At 38.9% G+C, this 21,942-nt stretch overlaps 1 protein-coding gene across 2 annotated transcripts in view; it reads left to right on the forward strand.

Moving 5' to 3' along the window:
* The window catches only part of LOC140234805 (uncharacterized), a 73,909-nt gene that overhangs the window by 27,249 nt on the left and 24,718 nt on the right, over positions 1-21,942 (forward strand). Inside the window, exons 1-4 of one of the 2 annotated variants that reach the window (XM_072314843.1) lie at positions 2,242-2,971; positions 7,404-7,793; positions 18,132-18,298; positions 19,534-19,774. In XM_072314843.1, the coding sequence (XP_072170944.1) occupies positions 2,720-2,971; positions 7,404-7,793; positions 18,132-18,298; positions 19,534-19,774 (1,050 nt within the window). In that variant the 5' untranslated portion in view covers positions 2,242-2,719. Of the gene's footprint in view, positions 1-2,241; positions 2,972-7,403; positions 7,794-18,131; positions 18,299-19,533; positions 19,775-21,942 lie in introns of those variants that run through there. The other variant, XM_072314842.1, reaches the window with a different exon arrangement.

The following is a 21,942-nucleotide window of genomic DNA, read 5'->3' on the forward strand; positions in this document are numbered from 1 at the left end:
GGCATGAAGGTGTATTATGATAAGACAAAGATGCCTATGGTTTTTGGTGATGGCGCCCTCACTTGTTCCGTCTTTATACATGAAAAGGTAAAATCAATAGGGTCTGCTTGTGAGCGCTCTACTGGCTGCAGTTCTTCGATCATCTTCAAACTTGGCATGAAGGTGTATTACGATTAAACGAAGAGGCCTATTATGGTGATGGCGCCCTCGCTTGTTCCGTCTCTATACATGAAAAGGTATTAATTCAATAGGGTCTGCTTGTGAGCGCTCTACTGGCTGCAGTTCTTCAATCTTCAAATTTGGCATGAAAGTGTATTATGATAAGACAAAGATGCCTATGGTTTTTGGTGATGGCGCCCTCACTTGTTCCGTCTTTATACATGAAAGGTAAAGCCAATAGAGTCTGCTTCTTGATGCTGTGGGTTCGGGGGATACATGTGCTCGGCTGCGCGACCCGCCGAGCACGAAAGTTCTAGTTGTGGAAGTCCTTTTATATTTTCTTTATAGTGTTATATACGTCATAACCTCCAGTTGTCTCCTCATCCAGCGGTTCCGACACCAAAACTGTAGATATTCATAACTTTTGCATCGATTGTCCGGTTTTCCTCAAACTTTCACTGATGTGTTCTACTAACGTTAATGCTTATACCGGTAAGCAATCCACATTGCTCTATGGGTTTGCGTTCCCTTTAAAAATGTCTCCATAAAAACCTAAGACAGTTTAGAATTGTATTACAATTTGTTCAAAATATATAAAAACATATAAATAGATAGCACAACAGACAAAATTGTATCAAAATCAAAATAATACATTTTTACACTATATACACAATCCACTATGTCAACTTTGATGGCTGTCATCTTGAATTTTTTTTTTTTAGTGGTTGATCTAAATTCTTTCTTAAACTATCTATAGCAAGATTAGTGTCAAGTTTCAAGCTACTACCTCTATTTCAAAAATATTTTTTGCTTCTTCTCATCTGCTTCAGAACAATCTACTTTCTTTGAAATAATAGCGATTAGCATCACCTGAGCTACCACTTAGTATGAAAAGTTAGCAGGCACAAACCCTTGTTTGTCAAAGAAAAGTCTGTGTTTGCCAAGACTACTACACGCACCACTGGCGCTGCTACAAGCGCCAGTGCGTGTAGAATCTAGTAGTCTTTTTTTTTTACGACCAACAAGGTCTTGTCACAACTAAAGGGGCCATTTTTTCATAGTGAGTTTCCAAGTTTGAGACATTTTAACTCCTGAACTGAAAATGGTACTGGCCTCTAATTTTCTCCAAATATTAATTATATGTCAAACAAAATTCCTGAAACGTTTCAAGATAATCCTTCACTCTTTCTCTGATTTATGCAGAATCAAGCATTTTCATGATTTTCCTTTTTTCAGAAAAATATCAAAAAATGAGTGTTTTTTTCCTTAAAATCTCCATCCAGTTATCACAATAACCCACAAAAATGGTATCAAGTTGTAGAAAATTTTATTCTCTTTCATACTAGTATAACATCACAATTGTTGAAATCTGATGTTTCTATAGAATTCAATCATTCAAATAAAAAATTCAGTAAATATATGGCGGCCATCTTGGACGCCATCTTGTTGGATTTGGAGACTTTTGCAACAAATTTTTTGAGGTAGACCAGTGGAATGTTGTTTGTTACAATAAAAACTTGAAAATAAGCATGGTCTTGGTGTCTACTGTTCTTAGTTTGTAGAGAGAGACTCGACCTCTGTACACGTTGTATTTAGCTCTTGCCCCCCCCCCCCCCCCCCCCCCCCCCCCCCCGGTTATACACAAGTGTACTGTAGTTCGGCGTCATATTGGCGAACCTCGGCGTAATACTGTATACTGTATTCAATTTTGGACGTTGCTGAGTACCCGGTACCCACGTAGAAGCAGAAGTAGAAATGTACTGTAGTTGACTGTCTCTCCTGTGCATGCTATTTGTGTGCGCGGGTGTCACACGCGGCGTTCCATATACAGCAGGTGTCGCTTTACCCCCCGAAATATAATAGGGCCGAATACGTATGCCGCCTACTACTAGTATCTTGACTCGATGTCTAACAAGTTTAGACCCTCGATCGCATCGCCCTTCGATATGAATATGCAGACGACCTCGGGCGAACGACCTACGACAACGTAAGAATAGTACGAATATGCTGTGAATTTGTGCACAGTGTGTGCATTAGTACTAACGTTAGACCGAACGCCTACCACTACTACTGACTCGGCTGATCACTTGATCTGCTCGATGAATATCGAGCGAGGTATACCTGCATGGAGGCGGCGCGGCCGGCTGTGTGAGAACCCGTATAGCCATCGGCCTACCCGATCGTGTTCTTCATGTAAGCTAGGCCAGGATCGAGCTGAAGACATTGAAGGCAAGTCAAGTCCACTTGTGAGTGAGCGAGCACCATATGTCGCAGGCACAGTACGGACGCCCACCGGAGATACTGGTGCTCGTGGTGACGGTGGTGGACTAGACTGTGTGGCCATACGTGGCTGTGCTGTGTATAAATTTAAATTTACACTATGATGTTAACAGTTAACAATTAACGTTAGAGTAGACTCTATGGGCGCCGACTCTATGTTCTACTCAGATCAATACGAGTACGACTTCGAGGATCTACTTGTACTATCTAGCTTAACTGGTGTTGGCTAGGAACGTACGCGTACGGCGTTGGACGACCACAACAAAAGTCATAACACAAAATGGCTCACTACGATCCGACAAAGTGTGCTATGTGTATGACCCCCTTTACCAAAGGAAGTAAAGGGTATGGAAGGACAAGATTAAGTGTTTTAACAACGAGTCCAGGAACAGCATATAGACTCTGTCAGCGGACAGTATATCTGGACAATTTCATTTGTGGCAAGTGTAGGAGCATCTTCGTAAGAAACACCGTCAAAAGAGGCAATAAGAGAATTCATCCGCGAGAGAAAAGACGCACTGTTAGGCCTAAGGTTAGTACTACAGTGAGGGGTCAGGCTAACTCGGCCCACGGGACATCTTGTCCCACCCGTCGAAGGTGGGCCGAGTTGTCCCACCGGTTGGTATCGATAGTGATCGTGAGCGCTTGTCTGTGTTTGAGTTAATTTTGTCTTTATGACGTCTTTTCTAACAGTAATTTTTATGGAATTGTGTTTCAGTGGTTTCTTTAAAGAATATTTCAACTACCCGCCCGTATCCATATCGACGTTTACGGAGTAGCTGGCTGCTCCCTCTGCCTTTCGCCTCGCCGAGTGGGCATGGCGCTGCTAGCTCAGCTCTGCCACTGTGTGTGTGAGCGAGCTGCAGTGGGGAAACCAGTGCGGTGCGGATACGACGAAGATGGAATCATGCGAACAAATATCGAACATTTCACCAAACATGCGCAAAATTAAACTTCCTCGAAGATGAAATTAGTTGAAGGTACCCTGAATACACCTTCATACTTGGTAAAATTGATAGTTTTTACCGAGATTTTTTTGACAAAACACAACTAAAAGTAAAACTTAGTGGGCCGAGTTGAAATGAACATGAACAAATGGCAGAAATGAACGTGCGTCTACGGGGACCGCGAACCGCGATAAAAACATCGGAAATTTCATTTTTACTTCGTATCCCCCAAAAGTAGGAAAATATTCTTTAAAGAAACCACTGAACACAATTCCATAAAAATTACGGTTAGAAAAGACGTCATAAAGACAAAATACACTCAAACACAGACAAGCGCTCACGATCACTATCGATACCAACGGGTGGGACAACTCGGCCCACCTTCGATGGGTGGGACGAGTTGTCCCGTGGGCCGAGTTAGCCTGGATCCTACAGTGAAACCCCGTTATAACGAGGTCCGTGGGACTGGCGATATTACCTCGTTATAACCGGTACCTCGTTATAACCGTACGCATCAAAAACAAATATACCCATCAATCAAACTAAAGAACATCCTTTGCGTTGTTTTTACACAATTATGGGTCATTGTTATTGAGAGAATTAAATGAAATTATTTGTGAATTGATACAAAAAAGACGGACAAAAGTAGGGGTTGAAAATGCCTTTAATTCTTGATTATTCTTCTGAAAATCGCTTCACATTATACAAAATGTTCTTGACAAGTAGGCCTATACAGTATTATATTCGTGATTCTTTCTACACCTTTCTCTTTTGTATTGAACCATTCTGGAAGTATTCGTTTGTGAAAAACAGCGTAGAATGATTAATGAACAAAAACAGATTGTATAAAATTAAAACACCAGCGCAAATAGTAGAGTAACATACATGCGTTGTTTACCGTAACTTTCGAGGAATTTTGCGCTTTTGGTTTCCAGCGGGAATGCAATGATTTCATGAATCATTTCGGCTGTAATCTTATTCAATGTATGATCGTTGCGTCCGAAGGAATTAAAATGCGTTCTATATTTTCTTCCGAAAATTTCTTCGCGTTTTCTACATCCGTTTTGGAAAAATATGCAACAAGAAATTTGGAAGGTTGTGATTCTTTTTACGCAAAACTGTACCTCGTAGCGCATTCTGAAGGAAAGAAAAATGTCCGTTGTGAAATGCAGTATTGAAGGATGATGAACAAACCCAAATCTATTCAAAACGTTGAATGCGTTTGTTTCTTTTTCTGAACTCCGACTCAAGTAGATTAATACGTGTTATTCAACTGTTTTTACGCTATTTTCACTTGGCGGGACCGTGATTTCATTAATCATTTCGGCTTTAATTGTAAATACACATTCATATTTACATTATCATTTGTTAAATGATAATGAACAAACCCAGATCTATTAAAACCGTTGAATGCGTTAGGTGATAAGCACAATCAGGGTATGCAATCATGACTTTCTCACTTTAAAAAATTTTGTAACTTCAAAAGAATGCACCAACTGACTTAAAAATTCACATGCAGCATGCTAAGACATCAGTAATCACATGTGGTAAGACAATAGCTAATTTCTTCTCATGTACTGTTAATTACCAAAGATTAATTACCAAAAAGTCCCCCAAAACCCACGTAATGCGTCAAAAAAAGCGTTTTACAACTTAAGTAAAATCAAGATTTGAGGTCCATATTTTAAGTCTACCCCTATGTGTTTGGTATCAAATTAATGGATTTTTTCGTGGCATTGCTTGCATGCAATATAAAAAAAAAAACAGTGGTTCTTTCAGCTGGAGAAAGTTATAAGGTCTGAAGTCCCATCCTGGTAGGAGTGTAATGCTGGCTTATTTTTGTGACATTGTGACCTTTTAACCCATGCTGTACAGCTATACATGGAGAAACATCTTATTTTTCTGCTTTTCCTGAAAGTACTGAAGACACACTACAATATGGTGCGCTGTTCGCCAATAAATGTTCAGCCAGTTTTGAGTTTTGAGACATTTTCAAATGCTGAGTAAAACAGGTGCAGCCGTTTTTCAGTATTTTCAGTGAGGTATATCCTAGTTTGACTACTTTAAAGAATCTTTTCCCCTTATTGAATATCCTTGTTTTTTTTAACCATGAATTGTCACTATATGTAGAAATCTATTGTGTGAAAATTTGAGCAGATTTGAGCAATAGGAACTTATTTTTATATTTTTACAAATTGCTGAGCATAAAAAAGTGCGATACACGCCCATGTTATACTGCATGAAGGTCATATGATGAGTGTTCATTGTTCATATTTCAATGCTTGTTCAATTTCTAAAGATGATATAAGCAAAAACATAGTATTTTGGCTTAATATGTCATTGTTTGAGTGTCACAGCTTGGATATCGACTCAAGTCATCATAAATCTCACATTCATTCTTCTATCTGTGTTTACAAATATGAGAATTGATCCAAACACTGTGCGCACATTCAAGGTCAAACTGTACAGATAATTTTTTGATGAAAAATATAATATCTTCCAAAGTACCAGCCCTAATTTCATAAAAATTTGTAATAATGGCCACTATATGTCTGTTACCTATTCCTGAAAGTTTCGCCTCTTCAATCTTTGGCAAAGGTGAGATATGATAAAATATGTAAAAGTGGTTTTATTTGAATTCAAAATAATGCCTACAAAATTGATCATCCATTTCGAGAAGTGAAAATATGAAATTCATTCATATTTTGTGATATGTCATGGCTATGTGCTGGTGGTGAATGAAAGGGATATATATCAGGAATATCTAACAGCAATATCAGATGAAAAAAAAATTCTTTTTTTTAATGAATTTTTCCAATATATTAGTCATTTCAATGTAATTCGACACCCCTAATTTGAATGCTAATATATGCGCAGTTTAATGCAAAATTTTGACTCTTTCTTTGCATGAAATGAAAATTTGAACACTCAGCTACAACAAACAACAAAAAAAGCATTTTCACTAAGTTTTTTCATTTTTGCCCTGTTACACAATTGCATACCCTGATTGTGCTATTGACCGTTAGTTTCTTTTTCTGAACGCCGACTCAAGTAGATTAACATGCGTTATTCAATCATTTTTACGCTACTGTCATCTGGTGGGATCGCGTTGATATCATTAATTATTTCGGCTTTAATTATACACATTCATATTTACATTATCATTAGTTATGATAATGAACAAACCCAGATTTATTGAAACCGTTGAATGCGTTAGTTTCTTTTTCTGAACACTGACTCCGGTAGACTAACATGTGTTACTCAACTTTTTTACGCTATACTGTCACCCGGCGGGATCGCGATGATTTCATTAATTATTTCGGCTTTAATCATACACACTCATATTTACTAACTAGCAAAACACACGTAATTCAGAACGAAAAATGGAAAGGATATAATAATGAGTTACACACGCATTCCATATGTCCATTTTTGGTCACGATTGTCGCTACATGAAAAGTTTTTGAATGCATTTTTCCCCTCTCTCTTGTTGCAGTGTGGTCTGATCGACCTTCTAATCATGCAAGCGTATCTCGCGAAAAAGGAAAATAAAATGATAATATTAATAACTTAGTCGGAACATCGGAAGGTACTGTATTCCTGTGTCTCAACGCGTGGATTAGAAGAAAACGTGGAAGGAACGGTACTCTGCTAAACGGGAAAGAGACATGGATAGCGTGAATTCGGATTTCAATGTTTCGTTTGTCGCGTGTATGAAAGCAGCAAGTTAAGAAATGGAACCTCGTTATATCCGATCAAATTGCTTATGTTTTTCTTTATCATGATGCACCGAAATTGTCCTCGTTATAACCGAACTCGTTATAACTGATTCGTTCTGCCATAGGTTTACACGCAAAGGAAAACGGGACCGACGCGATCACCTCGTTATAAGCGGTTCCTCGTTATAACCGAACTCGTTATAACGGGGTTTCACTGTACTAAAGCTCTAACAGTGAGTGCTCTACCACAAGTAGGTACGGTAGTTCTAACATTACTGAACCATCTCTATTCACACAGAGCTCATTGACAGTGCCTCAGCCAAGCACTTCTTCCAGTTCTACTTTTGAAACTGAAAAGGTTGCTACTTTGCCAAATGATGGAGGTGGAAGTACGCAAGAGGATCGTGAATGTCATTCTACTGATGAAGCAATGGAGACAAATGTGGAAGTGGAAAGTGAGAGGGAGGATGACATGGCCTGCAAGGATCCAGAAGGCGACAAGGAAACAGAGCTACTTGAGCATGAACACGAGGAAAAAACGACTTCTCATGAAAACTCTCCGCTGGAAAAAGCTTTTGCTTATTTTACTCAGTTCCGATACCTGCTTGGAATTCGTGCCCTTTTGAAAGTGTCTCCCAAAGTAAAAGAGTTTTTGATCATAGCATTGGGGGAAATTATCAGAAGAGAGGTAATTAACACTATCATTACTATGAAACATGCTAACATATTAATTAGGTGGTGTATCAGTGGCGGATCCAGGAGGGGGCGCACAACCAGTTAAAAACAAAAGAAATAAAAAAGAAAAAAAATTGAAATGAAACCCGGAGGTGGCAGAGGGGCGTCACCAGCTTTTTTAGCTCACCTGAGCCAAAGGCTCAAGTGAGCTATTGCGATCACCCTTCGTCCGGCGTCCGTCGTGCGTCGTCCGTCGTGCGTAAACTTTTTACATTTTCATCTTCTTCTTGAAAACCCCAAGACCGATTTTCATCAAACTTGGCAGGTAGCATCCCTAGGGGGTTAGGAACTCAATTTGTTAAAATGGGCACCATGCCCCACCCAGGGGGCCCCCAAGGGGGCCCAAACCCCCCAAAATTAAGGAATCTGTAAAAATCTTCTTCTCTAGAACCAGAAGTGATAGAGCTAAGTTAATACTATGAGTTAGTACATTGATGACTGTAGTTTCAAGTTTGTTCATGGCAGAATCAGGGGTGCCCCCCTTGGGACCCAGGGGAGGGGGGTGGGGAGGGGTCCTAATGGGGAGTAAATTATACATTTTCATCTTCTACTTGAGAACCCCATGACCAATTTTCACCAAACTTGGCAGGTAGCATCCCTAGGGGGTTAGGATCTCAATTTGTTAAAATAGGCACCATGCCCCACCCAGGGGCCCCAGGGGGGCCAACCCCCCCCCAAAAAAAAAAATGAAGGAATCTTTAAAAATCTTCTCTAGAATCAGAAGTTATAGAGCTAAGATGATACTATGAGTGAGTACATTAATGACTGTAGTTTCAAGTTTGTTCATAGCAAATCCAGGGGTGCCCCTCTTGGGGGCAGGGGGGGGGGGGTGTTGGGAAGGTCCAAATGGGGGCCTGAATTGTACATTTTCATCTTCTTCCTGAAAACCTCATGATGGATTTTCGTCAAACTTGGCAGGTAGCATCCCTAGGAGGTCAGGATCTCAATTTATCAAAATGGGCACCATGCCCCACCCAGAGGGCCCCAGGGGGCCCCCAATCCCCCCAAATTAAGGAATCTTAAAAAATTTTGGCCCTTATTGTACATTTTCATCTTCTGGGCAATTCCGCGGTTAGTAACGTTACATTTGAACAAATTTAGATATTTGTTTTTACCACTAAATTACCATTTATTCACTTCAAGTCAAAATTATGTCAAAAACATGTTCATCCTTCCCAGGTTTATGATACAGAAAAGAATGAACACAATCCAAGAAATATTAGAATTGCTATAGCAACTTAAAGGGCTGGTTAGTAACGTTACGAAAAAAGGACATGACAAAAAAATCAATGTCTTGTAACAAAAAGTGTGCAAAAATTCAAGTTACTTCAAACAAAGTGTTGCATTAATTTCAATTATTGCATCATAACAAATGTTCATGCAAATTTGTTTAGCAGTTCGACCAATAATTTTTTAGCTAGACCCCCAAAAGCATGGTTAGTAACGTTACGGTTAGTAACGTTACATTTGTCCAGAGTAATTCCGCAGGTCATTTCACCCTTTTGTAATTGACAAAATGTCACATGACTTCTGGAGTATTTAAATGTATTCATCTTTTACCCTTTAGCAAAACTTTGAGGAAAAAATTTCAAAGGAACCCACTGTAATTTGCATTTAAGTGAATTTCAGCGTCCCCAGTCCCACATGTACATTTTAAATGATGGTTTTAGATCTCACAAAATCAATGAATACGAAAAATAAAATCTACCGAATTTGAAAGACCCTAATGATTGGTGAACATCCATTGCATTAGTTGATACCTAGATTAAAGGGTAAGATAAAGAGGCACATTTCTTTTATCCATGTCATGTCCACCTAACTGCGGAATTGCCCTTCTACTTCAGAAGCCTGGTGAAATTTTAGTAGAGCTGTGAATAATTTAGATTAGTGACTGCGTGAAAGGTGAACTTGTGATACTCGGGTGAGCGCTAGACCCGCGGGTCTCTTGTTTCAAGGGGGATGCGTTTTGACAGTAAATGTAAACTGCGAGATTTTTTTTCGATATGATTTATTGGCTCCTGTGTCATCGTGTACATTTACACATACTCCTATTGTACAAATTATACATGTGATTGTATACATACACAAATCTTTCGCTATGAAGGACTATACGGGGGTACATTATAGTGACGGTGTGAGATCCTCGGCGATGATCCATACCGCTCCTTCAGTGCGGAGGGTGTAGGAGGGGGATACCCCCTCCCACCGTAGGAACTTTTTATAAAAACAAGAGTGTAAAAGTCGCATTTATAGAGCATAGTGAAAATAAAAATAACATGGAGGACTATTACGGGGGTACATTACATGTATGTGATGGTGTGAGATCCTCAGCGAGGGAGCAAAGCAACCGAGCGGGAGAGGGTGTAGGAGGGGGATACTAGTACCCTTCCCACGGAGGGACTTTTTGTAGAAAGAAAAAAAAAAGAATTGCATAACAATTGAATGTGAGCGAGCGGAGCGAGCGAGCTTGAAAGTTTTGATATTTTACAATACCAAACTGCGGTTTGTAGCTATAATTATTTTTTCGCTTTGGAAATGAAGGGGGGTGCACCGGGCGCAACTGCTGGCAATTACTGGCAGCAACATGAGGATAATGGCATAACGATTAAATGCGAGCGAGCGGAGCGAGCGAGCTTGAAAATTTTGACATTTTACAGTTCAAAACTGCCGTTTTTAGCTCTATCTTTTCACTTTGGAGATTAAAGGGGGGGGGGGGGGTGGCGCACCGGGCACAACTGCTGGCAATTACTGGCAGCAAGGTCAGGAGAATGGCAAAACGATTAAATGCGAGCGAGCGAGCATGAAAATTTTGGCATTTCACAGTTAAAAAAATGCTGATTTTTGCTACATCTTTTCGCTTTGAAAATGAAGTGGGGGGGGGGGGGGGAGCGCACCGGGCGCAACTGCTGGCAATTACTGGCAGTACAACATAAGGAGAATGGCAAAGCGATTAAATGCGAGTGAGCTTGAAAATACAGTCAAAAAATTACCGTTTGTAGCTATATTTTTTTGCTTTGGAAATTAAGCAGGACGCAACGATTATATCATCGGTATTCAGTCAATCAATTTTCCTCACAACATTTTTGTTACCCCATGGGTGCCATAAAATTTTTTTGCTTTGGAAATTAAGCAGGACGCAACGATTATATCGTCGGTATTACTTCAGTCAATCAATTTTCCTCACAACATTTTTGTTACCCCATGGTTCCACAAAATTATGTTTTCTCAATTTACTTTTATTCTATGTTACCAAAGAAAGTGAAATGTTTATGTTCTTTTCAAAAAATGAAATAAAGTTTTAATTAAATTGAATTTATTAAAATGCGAGGGAGCGGAGTGAGCGAGCTTGAAAATCTTAAAATTTTAGCGTCTAAAAACTGCTGTTTGTAGCTATTCCTTTTCGCTTTGAAAATTAAGGAGGGGTGGCACACCGGGCGCAACTGCTGGTAATTACTGGCAGCAACGTCAGGAGAATGGCACAACGATAAAATGCGAGCGAGTGAAGCGAGCGAGCCTGAAAATTTTGGCATTTAAGAGTTTTAAGAAGTGTCGTTTTTAGCTACATCTTTTCTCTCTGAAAATTAAGGGGGGGGGCGCACCTGCTGGCAATTTACTGGCAGTAACATGAGGAGAATGGCAAAGCGATTAAATGCGAGTGAGCTTGAAAATTTTGACATTTTACAGTAAAAAAATTACCGTTTGTAGCTTTATTTTTTCGCTTTGGAAATTAAGCAGGACGCACCAGGCGCAACTACTGGCAATTACTGGCAACATCATCAGGAGGATGGGATAATGATTAGATGTGAGAGAGCGGAGCGAGCGACCTTGAAAATTTTGACATTTTACAGTAAAAAAAAAAAACTTCCGTTTGTAGCTATATTTCTTCGCTTTGGAAATTAAGGGGGGTGCACAGGGTGCAACTGCTGGCAATTACTGGCAGTAACATCAGGAGAATGGCATAACAATTAAATGCGAGCGAGCGGAACGAGTGAGCTTGAAAATTATGACACAGTCAAAAAACTGCCATTTGTAGCTATATATTTTTTCGTTTTCGAAATTAAGGGCGGGGGGGGGGGGGGGGGGGGAGGCATGCACCGGGCACAACTGCTGGCAATTACTGGCAGCAACATCAGGAGAATGGCATAACGATTATATCGTCTGTATCACTTCAGTCAATCAATTTTCCTTTACACAACATTTTTGTAACCCCAAGGTTCCACAATTATATTTCTCAATTTACTTTGTTTTGATTATGCAGCCTTATTCTATGTTACCAAAGAAAGTGAAATGTGTATGTTCTTTTCGAAAAATGAAATAAAGTTTGAATTGAATTAAATTGAATTGATTAAAATGCAAGCGAGCGGAGCAAGTGAGCGTGAAAATTTTGACTTTTTACAGTCCAAAAACTGCTGTTTGTAGCTACGTTTTTTCGCTTTGGAAATTAAGGGAGGGGGGGGGGCGGTGCGCCACTGGTATAGTCGAGGATGTCGGTTTATGTTCATGATTGGGGGAGGTATGACCAGCGAGGGGGCGTCGAAGTGACCAAGCGGGGGAAGGATGTCCAAAATCTGCACTTTAGAGCATCCCCTAATTGTTTGTGTTTGTGTGTGTTATGTGTGTTATACATGGAAAAGTTGGGAAATAGCCCAGGTCAAGTCTTATTATTGGCAATTCAAGGCATTTTTATATGGACTATACATGTAGTATGCAAAGCAACACTCAGTGATCTGGCTTTGATATAACGAAGTGTAAGGTACAGATATGTACATTCTACATTGCAGCAACTCTTTGCTGTTCGGATGTTCGGAGTACACTGCTCCATCCTGCTTATCATTCAGAATGCCAACCAGGAATCGCGCTGAATCACAACATTTTGTTGGCTCCAGGCTTTTTGAACAATGTTCCACACTATTGACATGATTGATGCCTCTTCAATTAAAAGAAATCTTAGAGAAAAAAAGAATTCTTGCTCACCCTTTCATGTCAATTTCAAAAGCAGTTTACTAACCCTTGAATTTGCCATTTTGATATTTTTTTTTTTTTTTACCAGCGGTTGGGGGTGGGGGGGGGGGGCACGTGCACCCCCCTGTTTAATATGCCACTGATTGGAGACAGTGGGCGGGGTATCTCCCTCCCATGCGACGGAGCTTTTGCATTTTCTGAATTAATAATCCGTTGCACAATGAATGAAATATACCTTACGTATGCAGTACGGTCGATAGATAGTAAACACTGTACGTATAGCATCAGTGTTGCCAGAGCCAGGGTGCGATTGTTTTTGTTTTTGGTTTATTTTGTTTTTTGTTTTTTTTCCTCCTGGTGCAAAATATGAAGAAAAATAAAAGAAAAAACCAATTATTTAGCGCCCGATGTTGAGGTCGCTTGCAGACTGAAGCTTTTTTTTTTTTTTTTTTTAAGGTTCTTCAAGGTGGGTGCTTTCGCACCCAGCGCACCCCCCCTGGTGACGCCCATGTGGCACCAGAAATATTAGTCATGCCCCCCTTTACAGAATTCCTGAATCCACCCCTGTGTATGGTGGTGGTATCTGAGATGAAGATAATCTATACTAAGAGTACCAATATATGGCTAGATGTCAAATAGTGGGCAATTCCATGATAAAGTAGACAATTCCATGATAAAGTGGACATGACCATCAAATTTTTGAAATAGTCAAATCTCATTCATTTTGGTATATGAAAGTTTAAGGACTGAATTTTTCATATTTGACCATCTTTTTAAAAAATTACATCATTAACTTTGCTAAATATGTGCATAAAATCAGCATTTATATTTGACATAAATGTCTGAAAAATATAATGAAGTTAAATGAATGTAGCATAAGAAAATGAAAAAGGAGGTAAAAACTTTGCCTTTGTTTTCAGAGTTTAAGGGTTGAACATCATTACCAAATCATCAAAGTGCAAGATTTTCTGTGTTTTAAGTTTCAGCGAACATCGCATTTTATACGATCATCTATGATGTCACGGTGTTATGGTAAAAACTGATGTCTTTTGTATTGTTTGAAAATTACAAACCCAAAAGGGTTTATTTTGATAGCCCAAATCATGACCACATGTAGCTACTATCATGCGAGTCCCAAGTGAGTACACCGTTAACTCATTTTGTTAATTAAGGCTGATTAAAATGTGTCTCGGTGTTACAGTGACTATAACACAGTGACTATAACACCGTGACTTGCATTGCAATAACACAGGACACTTACTGGTACCAGATTACACATGATAATTAACTGTTGAAGTGACCATCTGATTTCTCTGTCACATTTACTCAAAAGATAGAGATTTTTCAAGGATTGTTCATAACAGATGGGTCAAGCTATATCCACAAAGACTATCACTTGTACTTGTTGCCAGCATCATGCAATTTTAACCCTTTCTGTGCCAAAAATTGAGAACTGTGTTTACAATGCAGTGGGGTTTGATATGCCAATCAACACTCGGAGCACAGGGTGGGTTGAAATGGAAGCAGTCCACTCACAGTGTGCCACCTAAAGATTCATAACTATCCACAGCAAACCTTTCTGAACGTTATGAACTTTTAATTACAGTAAAGGCAACTGTTTCAGTTGAGTTAATACCCTTTGTTTAATATTTTTATCATAATTGACAATTTTATCACATGGTTTGACTCTTCTTTTGTAGACTAAAATGTGTTCCTAACATGATAAACAGTCTGAAGTCTTGCTGCAGCTTGCCTGGTATCCTAAAGAATTACTTAGGGCATACTGAAACTAGATTGATGTGTCCACCCAGAGTTAATCTTTGTGTGCATGGTGCTGTGTGCAGTCTTACAAGTTTCACCATTAAACGAGCCAACACTCACTAGGATTTATTTGTATGAATGAGAATTTGCATTGTAATCATTTTTATGTACAGTTGAACCTCTCGTATCCGGACAAGTCGGGACCGGGGCTCATCCAGATAAGGGATTTGGCCGGATACGTGAGACTCAATGCTTTATACATATAATACACATACGTGCTGATGTAGCCCATTGTAGTACACATAGTAATGTGTATGCTGCAACCTTTTCATTGTTACACTCAGTAACAGACCCCAGAATAGAGGTTCGTATTTGCAAGAATGAAATCATTTTCTTTTATAAATACTTGGGATGATTTACCTAAATAATTATTAAGAAATATACGGTTGTATCAAGTAGATCTTGAAACTTAACAGTACGAGTCGACAAAACTGCGCTTCAAAATTTTGAGTGTTCAATATCATTCGTTGCTCAGCCAATGACTCAAAAGTGTCACAGTGTTATCGTGGAATTGCCCATAATGTACTTTTCTGATCAAATTTGCGTCACTGCTACAAATGTTACAATAACTATATACGGTTATAATCCCTAAATTGTCCACTTTAAGAATCCGGCGCCAAAAGTTTGCTTCTTAAATAGTTTAAAAATTATGGCAGATTTTGTGGAAAGATGCGTCAATTTTTTACCCTTAGGCTTTTTACATGTTGTAGCGTTCGCGCGGAAGCGCGGTTTTGCAGATGACCGAAAGTTTTCAATATCTGCAAGTAATTATGTAGTTTAATGCCCCCTCACTGTACATGCATGCTAGCCTGGAACCATTAAACTCAGGTATGCCAAGTTCAAAACAAGTTTATTAGTGAGATTTTCATGAATCGCCATCTCGGCGAGAGAATGTGTGCACGAGGGAGGGTTTGGGAGAGGTTTTTCCCCCTCGCACAAAAGGGAACTTATTCAATTTTTAGCTCTTAATGGTGCGATCAGGTGCATGTATACTTAAGTGACTGTTTTTTACTTATTTTGGCAGACAACAGGGAAATATACCTTCAGTTGCAATTATCACTTTAATAATCCTTTGAGCTATGCTTATTATTATAAGCCCAAGTTGCAGACTTCGCCCGATGCGTGAGAAAAATGGGTGCCACGTGTGACATCGTGAGATGGCCCTTAAATGTTTGAGTCTCACGCATTTGTGCGTGAGACTTGGTAGACATTGCACATTCAGTACTTGAGACCATTCTGAAGCAAAGAATTTTCACACAACAATAGATACATGATGTTCTCTTATATGAATCCGACAAGAATTTGAACAATCACCCCCCAGCATTCCCACTAATTCTCACAGATCAGTTACTAGCCATCCCCTTTAACCCTAATCAGGCTGGGGGGGGGGGGGCGGAGGGCGGAATCTGCCCCCCTAGATGTTTCGCGCAATATCTTCACAGTGCGATAAGCTCCCGCCGCGATGTTTCATGACTTTTTTCTTTCAAGTATCGCGCAACTTTTGAGACCAAAATTGTTGTGCCCGCGTGTACCGTTTTGACGCGACGCCCGTTCGAAAAAAATTCGTCAACCCCAAAATTGCTCCAAAACGTGATTTTGTGTACAAATCCAATGCAAATTGTGTTTTTTCAATTAATTCACAGAAAAATTCATATCTTGACTTAGAATGGATGAAATTAATTTATTTTAGCATAATAAAGCATCGAAAAATGTCTGTGACAAATTTTGGCCAAAAAAAAACAAAAACAAAAGGTCGAAAAACAACGAAATACATAAGAAATTCAAAAAACAATCAAATACATGAGAAATTAATTTCAATACAAATTTTTTTTTATCCTATGTCTCAGGAGAATGATACAAGAAACATTTTAAAAAAGAAATTAGCTTAATTAGAGCATTGATAAGTGATTTAGAGCCCAAAACTGATTTTATGCATAAATTACAATAATGAATTAATATAAAATATAAGAAAAATTTTTCAGAGAAAGCAACCATACATTTTGATAGTCTACGTGGCGGGCGTCGTGTTTGCCGATTTTCGGCGCGATCACGCGTTCCATAGGCGAGATCTGAAGGGGGGGCGGAATCTGCCCCCCCCCCCCCCCCCCAGATATAGCATAGCCAAAAAAGCCCAGCCTGATTAGGGTTAAGCATGTCCAAAAACATGCAATTATGCAAGAATCAGACAAATGGCTGCTGTAATGGTTTAGCATAACATGTACATGTACACGTAGACCTATTATTCAGCAGACAATGGAATATCTTTAGAATTACTACCTGTACATTGTGCAGGTTTGTAGCTATTTTTATGCCTCTGCCACGAAGTGGTGCCGGAGGCATTATGTTTTCGGGTTGTCCGTCCTTCCGTCCGTCCTTCTGCCCGTCCGTAATGAATTTTGTGGACAGGGTAACTATCAAAACCTTTTGAGGTATCCTAATGAAACTTGACATGTATGTGTATTAGGGGGTGAAGTTGTGCTTTAGGGTGCACATGCTCAAGGTCAAAGGTCAAAAGGTCAAGGTCAAATACATAAAATTTTACTATTTCCATCATATCTATGCAATGCCTGAAGATATTTTCTTGAAACTTAGTGTATACATGTATTACCCTATTAAGATTCTCTGGTGAAAGTTTGGGTCATGAGGTCAAAGGTCAAAGGTCAAAAGGTCAAGTAGAAATATCAAAACTTCACCTTTTTTCTCTGTACCTTGGAAATTGTTCAAGGTATCTTCATGGAATATAGTATATGTACTGACTTGCAGTGATTATCTAGACAAGGGTTCATGGGGTCAAAGGTCAGGGGTCAAAGGTCAAGGGCAACACTTCAAAATTTTACTATAATTTCCTTCATGTTTATGCCATGCCAGCGGGATTATTATTATTTTTTTTCACTAGGTGTATGCATGTATTTACCTAATAGAGATTCTCTGGAAAGTTTTGTTTTTGCCTCAAAGGTCAAAAGGTCAAAGATCAAGTGAAAGTGCTGAAATAAGTTTTTCCTCCATATCTCGGAAGTGGCTCAAGTTATCTTGAAACATACTACATATTTATGCATGTTCTGCCTGACAGTGATTATCTTATGAATTTTAGGGTCAAAGGCCAGTTGAAAATGGTATCAATTTACTATTCAGTACAGAAATTGCACTTTTTCTCCATACCTTGAAAATTCCTCAATGCATTATAAACATATGAATGGGTCAAAGTCAAGTTAAAGTCCATAAATCCCAAATACATGCTGTCCAATTCATCCAATTAAACCTAGGTCAATGAAGGTGAACATTCAACACATTTGTGACAAACTTGTCATTTTAATATTTTACCAGTTTTGTAAAAATGTAATCACACATTGTCCACATGTACTATTTAGACCTATTAGGAGAATCATGAATTATGGCGGAGGCATACCAGTCGCCATAGCGACATTTCTAGTTGTGTTTTCATTCTGTTTATTTTTGCTGGAAGCCTTTGGTAAATTTGTACCCCATTCCCTTTTCATTATTCATGCAGATGAAGCAGCAACCAAGAGTACATGCTTTTGAGCAAGATGTCAGTCTGTCCGCACTGAATTCGTTTTCCTGGGAAGGAGCATTGGCGGAAGCACGCCAAAGCATGCCAGCAGTCGTCGGCTGCCTTTGGGAAATGATGCCGTACAGGAAGAAAGGAGTAGACGAGAGGTCATTATGAATTCTTCTAGTTTAGTTTTGGATCTTACAGTGAACCTATGCCAAAGTTGACTCAGTGTGCCATGGTGTAAACACCCTGTGTGCCAGATTGCCTTGAGACTGCAACATTTGTACAGTGTAGTCATGTGTTGGGAATACATTCTGGTGCGAATACATTCTGTTTTTCAAATCTGTGTAACTTTCATAGATTTTTGTTGCCATAAACATACATGTAAAAGTATAATGAACAAAGTTGTAGAAAAAGTGCCAAGCTATGTATTGATGTGAATTGTACAAAAAGCTAAGATTGTTTTCTTTTAAACGATCATTAACTACATTATTGTCGAGGCATGGCTTTTGCATGGAAACCAGTGACCAAAGTCTAAATTTACTGAATTTGCAATGTCAGTAGGGAACACTGCTTGATAGTCAATCACCACATAAAATGAAAGAGCCAATGACGGGAATCGAATCGCTTGAATGCTTCCATTGTACTGTCACATTTGGCAATTTATCAATTGGTTTGTGTGAGTTTTTGTGACTGAGCAAAATGTGGCACATACATGTATAGTGTTTAAGAAATGTCTTTGACTTTCAGAAAATTCGATGTTAACATTGATTGAAATCAATAGAGAGTATAAATCAATTGAAATCAATAGAGAATTGTACTGTCACATTTGGCAATTTATCAATTGGTTTGTGTGAGTTTTTGTGACTGAGCAAAATATTCGAAGTTGGCATGCTGTTGACTGATTCGGTTTTTGCGAATGTGGCACATACATGTTTAATGTTTAAGAAATGTCTGACTTTCAGAAAATTCGATGTTAAGATTGATTGAAATCAATAGAGAATATAAAGAGAAAAGGACTTAAAAAAAGACCTTTGACTGAGGCAGTTATTCAACTTACATACATGTATACGAGGTTCACTTGTGCAAGGTTGATTGCATTATATGGAATTTTCCTTCCAGCATGGTGAAACTCCAGTACAAACCTAGGAATGTCAAGTTGTTATTGTTTTTCATGTGTCATTAAAGATAGAATATACAGTAGAATCTTGTTATAACAAAGTCCTTGGGACCTGCAGTTTGGTTTCATTATATCAAAATTTGGGTATAACTGTAACAAACAAAAAAAAATATAGAATGCATAATGTTGCAGCCTGCATTTTTACTTTGTTGTAGCTGGAATTTCAGTGTAACCATGTTAGTTATAACGGGAGTGCACTATATTCTACTTTATTTGCAGCAACCTAACTCGAAAGGCTGGTCAAATGCTTGCAATTGCGCTCCATGCCAGAAACCGGAGAAGGTACAAGTTTGTGCAAGCTGCAATGGGAATAGAGCTGTGGAGGCAGCGGGCCAGTCAGAAGGTGTTCGGCATTTTGAACGGCTTGGGGATATCGCAGAGCAAGACTACAATGAAAACGTATGCCAATAGCATCGTGCAAGAGTATGACAAGAAACTCCTGACATGGAAAGAATCACAGGTACCAGTATTTAAAATGAGAAAAAAAAAAAGAGTGCTTCACTCTGGACGAGGGCATTACTAATATGACAACTTCAGTTAAGTCTGAAGTACCTTAGTGTATAAAAAATCTTTCTAGTTCGAAGGACTTTAAACTAAGAATTTGAATTTCTTTAAACATTCATGTTTTCAATTTTCTATTTCAAGGAATAAGGGAAATGTCAATGTCTTGGGTGGGTACAAATTGTATGTGATATCACAATTTATGCGGTATTTTCAATGTAAGTTCATTGACCTTTTTATAAATCTGTTCTCTGACTTCACCAAAATTCAAATTTTACCGGCTTTCTTGGGTGATTTACAAATTTTGTAAATGTGTACCTGTGGTGTGGGTTTTATAGTCAATACCTAAAAGATGTTGAAAATCATTCAGAGCCCATAATGCTAATCAGGGAAAATTCATAGTATATTTTGACATTAGCCTTGCCAGAATTTACTCATCTTTGAGCTACAGTAGACCGAAATCTTTAAGAATACAAAATATACGTACACGGCTCTATGTACCTGTGATGTGAGGTTTAGTAGTGTTCTGAGCTCAGTTCAGATCTGTGAAAGTTAATGAGAGTACATCAAAGTACTGTGAGTGCAGTGCTTATAAAGGCAAATTCATTGACCTTTTCAGGGTGCTACTTAACTATTTTTTAAACACACTTGCCCAGTTGGGGAAGCATATTTTCAAGTTGTAACAAAACACTTTCCAAAACAAATAGATTTTACTTGCCCCCCCCCCCCCAAAAAAAAAAAATATATATATAGTATACAGAAAATGTCTTTTATGTCAAGGGCTTAACCCTAACTAGGCCGGGGGGGGGGCCTCCGAGGCCCCCCCTCGACATTTCGCGCAATGTATCGCTATCGCCACGACATTTTGTGACTTTTTAGTTAAGGAGCAGGGACCCAGAAAAAATGACTTCGTTCAACCCACCCCGGAGAAAAGGTTTGACTGCATGGGGTGGTCGGTTGGACCCTCTGGAACACCCCTAGGTAGTATGTGACTCCAAATTGTGGTACAGTGAAACCCCGTTATAACGAGGTCCGTGGGACCGGTGATATTACCTCGTTATAACCGGTACCTCGTTGTGACCGTACGCATCAAAAACAAAGAAAAACATAAGCACGGCATCATAATATACCCAACAATGAAAGTTAAGAACATCCTTACCGTTGTTATTACACAATGGATCATTATTATCGAGAGAATAAAGGGAAATTATTTGTGAATTAGGCGAAAAAGTCGGGGTTGAATTAGGTTAATTCTTTATTTTTCTTCCGAAAATCTCTTCGCATAATAGTGCACGTTATGTTCTTGAGAAGTATAAGCCTATATTATATTAAGATCACATTGTATAAAATGTGTTGTTTACCGTAACTTGCGAGGTATTTTTACGCTCTTGGTGTTAAGCGGGAATGCGATAATTTCATGAATCATTTCGGCTGTATTCTTATACAATGTATGATCGTTGCGCCCGAAAGGATTAAAATGCGTTGTTTATTTCTTCCGAAAAATATTCTATTCGCGTTTTGTACATCCGTTCTTGAAAAATAAGCGACAGGATTGAATTTAGAAGATTGTGATCCTTTTTACGCAATTCTGTTCCTCATAGACCATTCTGAAAGAAAGAAAATCTTCATTGTGAAATGCGTTGTTAAAATTGTGATAATGAACAAACCCAGATCTATTCAAATTGTTAAATGCGTTTGTTTCTTTTTCTGAACACCGACTAAGTAGCGTAACATGCGTTATTCAACTATTTTTACGCTACTGTCAACCGGCGAGATCGCGATGATTTCAGAGTAACATTCGTGCGTCGTTTAGCGTAACTTGCGGGGTATATTTACGCTGTTGGTGCCCAGCGGGAATGCGATGACTTCATGAATCATTTCGGCTGTAATCTTATATAATGTATGTTCGTTGCACCCGAAGGGATTAAAGATGCGTTGCTCATTTTCTTCCGAAAATCTCTTCGCGTTTTGTACATCCATGCTTGAAAAATAAGCGACAGGATTGAATTTAGAAGGTTGTGGTCCTTTTTACGCAAATCTGTTACTCGTAGACCATTTTGAAAGAAAGAAAAATCTTCATTGTGAAATGCGTTGTTAAAATTGTGATAATGAACAAACCCAGATCTA

The sequence above is a fragment of the Diadema setosum genome, chromosome 11 (assembly GCF_964275005.1).
Source record: "Diadema setosum chromosome 11, eeDiaSeto1, whole genome shotgun sequence".
In the NCBI taxonomy this organism is placed as follows: domain Eukaryota; kingdom Metazoa; phylum Echinodermata; class Echinoidea; order Diadematoida; family Diadematidae; genus Diadema; species Diadema setosum.